The following is a 12,086-nucleotide window of genomic DNA, read 5'->3' on the forward strand; positions in this document are numbered from 1 at the left end:
GTTGTGGCATCCCATTTTTTTTTACTTAATAGGGCGATTGAGTTTTCACCATTTGCAAGTGTTTCAGTTCGGACGCAGGTAAAACAGTGGTTTAAAACACGCAAACATTTGTAAAAAGCACTTAGGCTTTGTGTATTACACAAAAGCCATCAATGTTTCCTAAGGAAGTGCATTGTGGTCCCTCATATCTTAGATCACTATCAAAATATATTTGAGCAAACGTGACCGACAGAAATGCATGTAGGTAAATCGGAAATGCGTGTATTACAATAACTAATTTCGAATAACACACTACAATGAATCATATTTTCTTTGGAACTGGATCGCACTCATGTCTGATGCCGGTCCTGAGCCATTGCTGGAGATTCCGCATTTCCAATGTGGTGGTAAGTTTCTCTATAGGACAACTTAAGTGTTAATATATACAGTTGTGTTAGTTGACCCTTGGGTCACTGGTCATACTGTAACTGTAGTATCAACATATTTTGAATGAGGTAACTAGCTCAGGAGTAGCATTCAAGGATAATTGAATTATTTGGGTTAAAATGTGGTTTCCGAATATGCATTGAATGAGTAATTCGTACCAGAGTGCTATCAAGAATTCCGCTTGGTATTTTTAAAGCACTTTCATTAGTCCTGTTTTCATTATGTGAAGCAACGGGATTTATTTTCCTACTGATGTCATTTATCTGTTGACCTATAACTGAAGTGTCTCAGACATTTGCGACGTGTGTGCTATGCACTGCTTCAAATTTAATGCTGCGTCACGATTTTTTGTACCCTTTCCGAAAGATCGATTCTGACGATGTCATCACCAAAGAGGAGCAGATGTTCATGCTGACAGAGGCCAAGAAACATTGCGAGAGAACAATTCTCTCCACAAATGCATCTTTAGCGGGTATGATGTTGTGTCAGTGTGCATCGGTTTTCATGCATCTGGGATTAGTCTCAGATTTCATGTATTTTTATATTTTTTGGCCTATTTTCAGGTGAATCACTTTTTCTCCACATTTTTACAAAATGTACTAAATTTAATTGTTTACTCAAAAAATAATCGTTTTAACAATTTTAAATGAGGAATTTAATGAAGCATTTTAACAGAACTTTCCATTAGGTAAACTAACAGTTTAATGTAAACCTTACATATATATTTATAATTTAAGAAGTTACACATAAACACACTTTTTACAGGAATTTACCTTACTTCTGGCGACATCATATCTTAAGATTAATTAGAAAAAAATTCTGATCTCCCAAATATTGTATGTACGCCAAAGTTTCATATGTATCGGATTCATTTGAAATTCAGAACACATCCTGAACATGTATGTGGATTGCAAGAATGGGGGACACAGACAGTGTATCTGTAAATCACCCTAATCAGTTAACCCATAACTTCTGGGTTTGACTCATGACCTCTGCCAGCGAGTCGTCACCACCTCATCTGATATTAAAGTGTAGCTAGATTGGTACATGTGTAGTGTGCTAATTCACAGACACTTGTAGGAGGTACTCTCTCTTTTATTCCGGCCTTCATAACCTTAGGGGATAACCACACACCGGGTCGGGACAGCCAACATGCTGCCAGACCCACAACTTGAAGAGGGTGAAGATCACAATGATGACGGCACGACGAGTTCCACTCTAGATCGCAGCAACCCCGACTGTGAGTCGGAGCTCGCCTTATATCCTGCCCAGCGTGGCCAGGCTCCGCCCGCGGCCCCGCACCCCTCTAAATCCCCGAGATAACCTCCGTGCCTTGCCCACAGGTGCAACTGGTAGAATGAACTGTTACCCCTAATTCTATTGTCTACCAATCTCCCAGCGGCACACGCTCCAGTGACTCATTCTATGTCACTACATCACACCCCCCCCCCCCCCCCCCCCCCGTGAAAAAAACCCAGCCGTCTCGGCTGACCTCTATGCAACACTTCGCAATGTATGGCAACAATCCAGCCCCCAAAATAACAGCAATCCAATGATGAGTAGGGGTGGTCATCTGAACCGAACCATATTGGAACGGGTCCTTTTCGCCAGTCCCTTGTATGGACCTGGCACGGGTCCCCCAGGGACCCTGGGGGTGACTCGCAGCTGGCCCAATGGCGTGGTCCCCCCCAGGACGAAGATGGAGAAGAGGAAGAAGCGGGTGGCAGTTGTACCGTCTACCCCGGTCTGCCTGTGGGCGGCACCGCCGCCGTTTCCATGTGCGTCACGCCCTGGGATCCTGCGGATGGAAGAACAGAGTCTCGCAGAGGCGAAATCTCCGTAAACGTACGTCCGTCCCTGTCAGACACATCACACACCTGGCCATCAGATGGTGGAGATGAATTTCCCTCATAAGGTGGAAAATATGGTTTCAGTCGTGATGGGTGCACATACACACTGCGGCCTCCAAACCTCAATTACCTCCACCGGGCCCTGCCATGGCCTATGTAATTTAGGAGATGTGCCCATGGGCACCTGAGGGCAATGCAGCCATGCCCTCACCCCAGGTTCCCACGGTTTTCCCGATTCCTTAAGCCCAGCCAATTTCTCATTTGCAGCCTGCCAGTTGTCGAATTTCCCCGGGACGCCTCCCGTGCCTCCGTCAACCGCTTTAGGGCGAGGCTCATCAGTCCCGGCACAGCGACTCTCTTTTTGCTTGGCTCAATATTTAACTTGGCTTCCATGGGGGGGGGGGGGGGTCGCATTCTCTTCTGTAGATTAAAAAAAAAAATGGGGAGAATCCAGTAGAGGCATGAGGGGCCATCCGATCGGCCGCAAGAACTCCCGGAACGTGTTGGTCCCAATCGGACTGTGCCTCGTTGACTTGTTGGCACAACATGGACGTAAGTGTCCTATGTAAATGCTCTACCATCCTGTCAGTCTGGGGATGTGTAGGGCGAGGTTCGAATTTTCTTCATACCCAACAAATCACATACCTCTTGCAATAGTTTTTAAGAAAAAATTCCACCCTGGTCCGTAAGGAGACGTCACATAACCATGCAGGAATACGTCCGTAATAAACGCTGCCAACTAATCCGGTAGGCGCCATGCCACTGGCCACCGTGACAGGTACTCTACCCCTACCAGCAATAATTTATTTCCCCTCGGAGTGGTAGGAAATGGCCTGAAGATGTTGAGGGCAACGAGCTCGTTTACACGGGACACCCCAATGGACTGCAGCGGTGGTCGGGTCAGTCTCGGCGGGCGCTTCCGGTGAGCACATTCTATACAACCCGGGCCAAAAGAAGTTCAGCTTCAACGTAGCCAATGTTTTCTGCACCCCTAGGTGCAATCGCACATGGGCAGCTCTCGCCACTCTACCCCGCAGAGCAGTTGGCACCACGATACAGTACCGCTGTACTTCCCTATTCCAGCGCATAAGTAGCCCATCTCGGAGGAGCACGGGGGACATACTCCCTAGACCCATGCTATCGCTTGGTGCATCACCACGGCGCCATAACTTTAGTTAGGAGGCATCCTCCGCTTGGAGGCGCCCCCATTCCTCATGCGCAACACCAATAGTATTATCGCATGCCACCCCCGGTGCGGGTGGCGGAGCATCCATCGATGCTACCACGGCACCCAGCCCACCCACATTCACCTGCTTACAATGGCCGGCGCTCATCAAACATGCACACTGGCTCTTCAGCGATAACTGTGACATAGTGTCCACGTTGCAGTGGTGTAACCCTTTCCTTTAGGTGACTTCGAATTAATAATATTGCAATATTTCCAACCCACGGACGGCTGATTAACACATAGCACGTATTGCAAAGCCGCGTGATCTGTGCGCACCATAAACTGCCTACCATAGGAGGTACAGGCAGTACTGTTGTACAAAGTGCACGATAGCCAACAACTTGTGGAGTGTAACACAATAGCGCTGCTCTGCGGGGGACACCACCCAGCTACCATAAGCGACCACGCTCTCCACCTGTGACAACACGGCGCCGATCCTGGTATCACTGGCGTCCGTATCCAATGTAAACGGCAAGGAGAAATCGGGGTATCAAAGGGGGAGTGCGTTCATGAAGCCGTCGCGCAGCGTAACAAATGCGGCTTCCTCCATCCCCCACCGAAACCTCTGGCCCTTAGCCGTGAGAGCATGGAGCGGCATCGAGATTGTCACAAATCTGGGCATGAAGCGGCGGTAATACAACACGAACCCCACAAAACTGCGGACCTCACCCACCGACGTGGGGGTCGGCCACTTACGCACACAGTCTTGTCAGGGACCATGGCGATCCCGGACTCGGTAACAATGTTCCCCAGGTATTGAACCAATTTTTGCAAGAGCTAACATTTCTGTGGCTTGAATTTCAAATTAGCCGCCCGCATTTTAACAAATACCGCATGCAACCACTGCAGATGTTCTTGTAACGTGCGGCCAAAGACAATTACGTCATCCAAATAGATCAGACATGACTCCCATTGGAGCCCCAATAGTACCAACTCCATAAGTCGCTGAAACGTAGCCGGAGCCGAGTGAAGCCCCATCGGAAGCACATAAATTGAAACAGCCCTTGCGGAGTCCGGAACGCGGTTTTGAACTTTCATCCAGGGGCAACTGCCAAAACCCTGACAATAGATCCAGGGTGGAGAAAAAGCATCCAACGAATCGTCCATCCATGGGAGAGGATACGCGTCCGCCATGGAGACCTTATTCAATTTCCGAAAGTCCACACAAAATCGCAAACTCATGTCCTTTTTAACCAGAACAATGGGAGCACCCCATGGACTGGTTGATGGGGAGATTATATCAGCGGCCAACATCTCGTTGACCACCTGACAAGCGTAGACCTTTTCCTTCAGACTAAATTGAAATGAGTTCTGACAAATGGGAGCGGCGCCACCCGTATCAATATGGTGACGCATCGGGGACGTGCAGCCCACATTGAATTTACCCTTATTAAATACATCGGAGAATTCCCGAAGCAATGCCCGCAACTCGCCCCTCTGCTCCCACGACAAACCCGAATTACCCATGCACAACGGATCCATCCACGAGTCATCCAACACCGCTTCCCCTTCAATCCCGGCCACGACCCGAGTGATTACATCATCCGTATCCTCACAACACGCAGCCGTCGCGTGGGCCAACACTGTACCAGCCTGTATGACCATGGTATCCAGCCCAGCATTTAATACTTGCAGGAAGGGCTCCTGATCCCCCCTCACTATTGTCTGAGCCCCTATCAAAGTGAGCCCATGAACTGCTTTATTGGAAGGGGTTAAAATAACCCCACCCCCAATGATTTTCTGGTCGAGCCGCTTCTGCAGCCTCAAGGGTACAATCACCTGTGCACCCGGGGGAACCCTAACAGTTTCACACACCAGGGCCCGAACCACAGCGTTAGCCATACACCACCCAGTTGGGGACTCCAAAAACCTCAACCGATGCCCCGACGGTAACTCCACACAACCCTGGTCAAATTAAATTTGGAGGGGCATTCTCTTCAAAAAATCCATCCCCAATAAACAAGGCAACGCCAATGAACGTGAAACCAACACCGGGCCCGTCCTTTCAATATCGCCAATCCGTATTGATGCCTTAATTTGGCCCACAATGCCATTAGCGGCAACACACGGATTATCGACCGGACTAAGGCAACTCTCCGTCGACGGCAGAGTCCTAAAAATTAACTCAAAAACCATGGTGGCGGATGCCCCCGTATCTATGACCATCTGCACCTCAACACCCTGCACAAATCCACATACTGTGGATGATCCCACTGCCATGACACGGTGTGCCAGTGCGGTCCATTGCCCGAATCCCCACGGCCAACCATCACGCACCGAAGCACCACCTTTGTACCCCGTATCCCTATGAGGGGTAATGGCATGTGCACCCGACACTGACTGCAATGGGAATGCATGAGGTGGCTGTGTCGGAAGGGTGTGTGACGCATCGCGACCTGTCTTTGGACCCAGAGGAGTGGAGGCCGGCAGGGCGGAGGACGGCGAAGCCGGGAAAAACTGCCCCAAATCCTGGAGATGTGGCCCGTCAGGCCACACCTGAAGCAGGTAACGGGGCTCCGTCATGGCGGAGGCAAGGTCCCCCCCGCTGGTCCCGTCGTCGTCCCGCTCCGACTCTCCCCCGTGGGCTCCAACCACCCAACGCGCAGACCCAGGGAGACTCCCGGTGCTTCTGGTCGCCCTCTTCTCCTGGAAATCCAGCCCCGGACGCCACCCCGCCACATCGTCGCAGGTTACAGTGGGCCTGGATGCATCGGGCGACATGAATCGAGGACAGGTCATCCTCCTCTGTTGCCGGCAAAAAAACGTTCATTTCCTGAGTCAGCGTCAAAAGTTTCTCTAGCACCAGAGAATCCAGTCCTGCCCGCTCTATCCTTGGATACGCATCCTGGGCCAGTGACAGTAGTGCGCTGCAGCAGGCAAGGGGCATCTCAGTCTGCCCCCGACTCCGCATCACGAATTTCCACTGCGCGTTGGACGGCGGGTCAAAAATTGCCGCCAACTGGCCATACGCCTGATGCAGCGTCGTTCTGTCCACCTCGGGAATGGAAATGAGCACCGCCAAGGCTGCGTCATCCTGCGTGGTGGGAAGAATATGTAGTGCCTCTGCATCGGACCACCCCGTGAGCCCACAAGTGGCAGCGAACCACCACCGGAAGGCCGCCCAATCATTCCCCGCAGCCGAAAATCACTTGAGAAACGGCAGCCACTGGGAAGGCACCCCCAAATGAGCCGTCCACGGCAGGTTACTTTCGGCGGGACTCGATACCCACCCTTGGTCGGCAGTGACGGCGGAGTCACCCATTCGCTGCCCTCAATTCGCAGCGTCCTCCACCGGCCCTTCCTTGCCCAGCTGCCCCACCAGTGCCGTCACCGTGGAGAGCAACTCCACGATGTGCGCGCTGAGTGCCCACAGCCCTTCTCCAACCGGTGACGGCTCAGGATCGTCGTCCTTCACCCGCTGCCCTGCCGGGACCGCCACTCCGGGACCCCCCCGCCGGGGTCTCGACTGCTGGGGCTGCCCAAGAACCCTCCTCGCTGTCGTCATCTTCGCCCGAGGAGGTTCTGATGAGAACCATCCTCTTCGTGGATTCCGCCATAGCCTATTTCCCCCTTAAGGATTCGAAAGGACATTTTTTTTCCTAAAAACCCTACAATAGAAATGAAAAAAATGTTGTTAACACTCCTGACACCAAATATAGTGTGCTAATTCACAGACACGAGCAGGAGGTACTCTCTCTTTTATTCCGGCCTTCATAGCCTTAGGGGATAGCCACACACTGGGTCAGGACAGCCAACATGCTGCCAGACCCACAGCTTGAAGAGGGTGAAGATCACAACGACAACGGCACAACGAGTTCCACTCCAGATCGCAGCAGCCACGACTGTGAGTCGGAGCTCGCCTTATATCCTGAACAGTGTGGCCAGGCTCCACCCTCGGCTCGACACCCCTCTGGATCCCCGAGATGGCTCTGTGCCTTGCCCACAGGTGCAACTGGTAGAACGGGCTGTTACCCCTAAATCTATTTTTCTCCCAATCTCCCAGCGTCACGCTCTCCAGTGACTCATTCCACGTCACTACACATGCACTGGGGAAATTATCGTCACTTCGTAGCAGCAGACAGCTATTGTTACAATAGGTGCGTGTTTTTTAAACGATTATAAGTGAATCTTTGGGCCACACTTTATCAAAACGTCCCATTAGTTGCATTTTGTAATGACGTTGAGAGCATCCGTCCGAAAAAAGAATTGATAACAAAATCTGGAAAGTTTCTCACACAACCTGGCAATGTAACCAATGCAACGGTGACAATGGAACAGAACCCGTTCGTAAGTCGGGGACGGTTCGTACTATTATTTCTATAATTATGTATATTACATTTGTTGATTTGATGCTAATTCAGATACATGTGGTAGAATAATTACGTAAATAGAAATGTCTAAATTATCGGAAAACCAAACAACAATAGAGGACATTGTGATGATTACATGGACACAAGGCACTGAAAACACTGTGGCCTAACAAAAACAAGTTACGAATAACGATCATGAAACTCACTACTCTTTAAATGTTGTGGTACGGCCATTCAATGTGTTTTTGGATTGTGCTGTGCATTGATTGGCATAATATCTAACGTTTTGCACCACACGCTAGAGAGCTGCAGAAATAACACTTGATACAACCGCAAAAACACATCATAGAGCTAATGATTAAACACATACATTCTCCAAATAAAGTGTAATACCCTTGGCCCGCCAATGTTTCAAGACTTAATTTGTGCCAAGAAGAGTTATTTGTCTCATACCTCGAACCATCCATTCACAGCACACCTAACTTCGTTATCATTAGGACATTTCTTTCTCAACAAATCGATTATTTAACTTGCAAATATGTAAACGTTCCTGAGAGCCAGGTCTGGTGAGTATCGGGTTTCTCCAGAATTTCTCAATTAAAAAAAGAATTGTTTTATTATGTTTTACATTTATTTTTTATGGCAGAGATGAACTTGTATTTATATATTTTCGAAAACAGCAGAGACTGGATATAAGAACGTCTTCTACAAGCACAGTTAGGTTAAGAGAAATGCATCCTTACATTACACTGGTTGGCGGGGAGGAGGAAAAGGAAAACTTTAAATATAAGCACACCTGGACTTGCTCCTAAGGGGTTTGCTTTTTCTATCTATCTTATACTGATAACTCCCTCATTGCCTTCCCATCATTGTTATGAGCAGGAACTCAGCATTTATATGTGCCACAGACACTCGCTGCACTGCTGAGTGGGATGGCTTGATCTGCTGGTCGTGGGGGCTGCCAGGCTCAATGGTGCGTGAGAAATGCCCTTCCTACATCTACGACTTTAACGCACACGGTGAGTTCGTATAACTTGGAACCATGTGAGGTCAGTGCAACGTTGCCATTTTATAGCAATGTGTAAAAGTGAAAGGAGCAATCCTGCAATGTTTTGTTCACGTCACTGCTGGCGCAAGGGCCGCCACTCGATGGAGCTCTAGAGAGCCCCTCTAGATAGTATTTGGCCTACTCTTCCACGCTGGCCAGTCATCCTGGAATAGGTAGGAGTAACCACACTTTACCCACAACATGTGATCTGCCGAACGACTCACTGTGGCCTACCTATTTATACTGCCGAGTGGAAAGAGGTGGGGCTGAATGTAAGAAACATACCGAAATGTGTCAACTTCCCCTGCCGGGAGGTCACATAGAACCAGTGTCCTCTGGATTGAAAGTCCATTGTGATCACCATTACACCACAGCAACATCCCAGGAATGTGTATTCGGCCTTAAGCGTGGGAGTGGTGTTTCATATATGCGACACCGAAGGGTATAATTTACATTTACCTTATAGATTGTAAAATATCGTTCGGAATTCTTAAAAATGCATTCTAAGCTAAAAGACTGGTAAAGCCCAACATGAAATGGTTGTTTAATGGAATGAAAATATTGCACACATTAATCATTTGTGACAAATGTATTTATTTTATTGAAAGTTGTTTATCCCACTTGTAATGATATGTTAATTGCACACTGGAGAACCAGATGTCAACAATAATGATTGATTATCTATATAATAATGATATACTTTTGCAGGGCGCTAAATGTGTGCTAATTTAGTATCATTGAAGCTGACTTTCATACTTCAAGTAATGAATCAAAACCTTACTTTCCTTTTTTATTCATTCATTTCATTATACGAAAATGTATTAAGCACAAATTTATTTATTCCTAGTATTTATAATCACCACCAGCAGCAGAACACGCATATCAAGTTCAGAAATAGCCCAGGAAAAAAAATATTAAAGAACATAACGAAAACTCAGCCAATATCTGGCTAGCCCGGAGGCCTCACACATTTCAACATTTTAATTGAGTTTCGACTCAATCACAATTGTCTATCCTGAGAGAGGTAAATCCTATCGAGTGCAAATTGCAGTTTTAGTGTAGGTTTTTTTTCCTACGGGCAGCGATTTTATGCGATATTGGAAGATGAAGTTAGTGCGTTGTTATACGCGAGAGACATTTTCGTGCCAATTTTGCTTGATAACAATGGATTGGAAAGTACAGGTTGGAAATTGCTGGGTCAGTTATCTGACATAGGCCACTATTAACTTTTAAGACACTGTCCCATTATTACTATTTTATTACCAGGTCAAAGTAAATGTGTCTCCACACTCCAACGAGCATTGGGAGGTGCTCATCTCTATTAGCAGTCCCCAGCAAATGATATAAACTCTTTATTGATGTCAGAGATTAACATAGTACTGTATACCAGAATAAACGATGCTCCGGAAATAAAACACGCACTCCACAAATTTTGGGTCCTTTTGAAAAATTACATTCATACGGGTAAATACTACGCAGGAAACGTACCTTTACATTACCTACACCGAATGTGAAAATTACAGTATCTGGTATGTAATGCAATGCGAGCATGGCCATTCGTTCCAAAATTGTTACAGCACCGGTAAGAGCACGTTATACGCAGGACTCCATTCTGAGTCTCCACATGTAATCTAAACAGTGGCGGCTCCTGCAAAATCTCTCAGGGGGGGCAAATGTCTGGATGATTTATAAGGATAAGGTCCACCCATGCAAAGGATAAATTAACAGCTTAAGCATGTAAAGGCAACTTCACTTCTTTAATATTAATGAAAAATAAAGTGACTCTTACAATACATCTTGTTTGTTTCTATACTCACTATTAATACAATCCACTCAAGTTTCTTTATTAAAGATTCCACTAGGTGGCGACAAATAATATTGTTGGATGAAACGTGCTTACGTATGATGACGTAAGCACGTTAGTGCGAGCCCTCCCGGAAGCCATAGAGAATGCATTGCAGCGCCCCCCGTTCGAAAAAAAACATCTTTAAATGTAAGTCTATGGGACCACTCGGGGCGATTCTCAGCCGGAGTGAAATCGCCCAAAAAGAGGCGGTACTCCACAGAACGTGACATGACGCTGATTGGACTATATCCAGAGGCACAGTGACGGCTCGCGTGGTTGAATGACATTGGTGGTGCGTCGCCCAATCGCCCTAATGAAGAAACCGCCCCTGACTCTAAAACAATAACATTGTCATTATGAGTTTGTGTAAAATACCAGCGAAACATCTTCTCCCCAGTCACTTACGAAAATCCATTTAGGTGGACTGAGTGTCACGTAGATTAAGTGGCAAGGAGACAGTGGCACATAGATTGATTCTGTTTACAAGCAAAGGGTCTGCCTCCCACTCTCTCGATTTTCAAGGAACATTAGATCTGTCAATTTATTTTGTTCAACACTTAATTAATTATCAAAAGCTAAGCGACTGTACAAAAGTGTCTTTTATGCTGCAGGTCACGCTTATAGGAAATGTGAGAGTAATGGGACCTGGAAAATGTCAACAGCAAACCGGTTGTGGGCAAATTACTCCGAATGCACCGAGTTTCTCAATCCACATGTACAAGCCAAGGAAAAGGTGAAAGAATCCACACCACAATTTACTCAGCAATCGCACATTACAATTCACAACAAAATGTCGGCATGGCACACGTTGTTAAGAATTAATTGTGTCTGTACCACCAGGGCAAAGCGAACAAAAAATACTCATCGTTGTTGTTTCATGACAGTGTTATGGGATCGGTGTACTGTTCGTATGACGGATAGCTACTATCTCTATGCACGTTTCCGCTTTTGTTGATATAGATAATGTCTGTGTTGTGGGAAATTAATTCAAAGGCGCTTCCTTAAAATGTCACTGAAATACGTAAATAACCACGCATGGCTCACAAAGCAAACAAACAATTCGAGAGACGTTGATTGATAAGCAAAGCAAGTGGGCCTAAGCAAAGACATATTGATGACCAATGGTCGAGAATGACAATAGTGTGGCTGCCAAAGGAGGGAAAACATGCCCGAGAGCTTGACCACCATGAAGGGGGGGTGACGAGGATCATCTCATATGCAGGAGGCCTTTATCCAGCAGTGGATAGAGCATGGCTGTTGCGCGATGGTGATACTGATCGTGATACGACGACTGACGTAGAATGGCAAGGACTTCATACAGCAATGAAATGGCTGTGAATGTTTTTTTCTAAATAAACGAGACGAAGATTGCACCAAC

The 12,086-nt window shown here is 47.2% G+C and overlaps 1 protein-coding gene across 1 annotated transcript in view; it reads left to right on the plus strand.

The window, feature by feature from the left end:
• PTH1R (parathyroid hormone 1 receptor) overlaps nucleotides 1-12,086 on the plus strand; it is a 55,399-nt gene that overhangs the window by 8,930 nt on the left and 34,383 nt on the right. Inside the window, exons 2-4 of the mRNA XM_078604151.1 lie at nucleotides 793-898; nucleotides 8,723-8,833; nucleotides 11,320-11,441. Coding sequence (XP_078460277.1) covers nucleotides 793-898; nucleotides 8,723-8,833; nucleotides 11,320-11,441 — 339 coding nt within the window. The remainder of the gene's footprint in view (nucleotides 1-792; nucleotides 899-8,722; nucleotides 8,834-11,319; nucleotides 11,442-12,086) is intronic.

Source organism: Lampetra planeri, chromosome 21, assembly GCF_965212315.1.
Source record: "Lampetra planeri chromosome 21, kcLamPlan1.2.h2, whole genome shotgun sequence".
Lineage (NCBI taxonomy): Eukaryota > Metazoa > Chordata > Hyperoartia > Petromyzontiformes > Petromyzontidae > Lampetra > Lampetra planeri.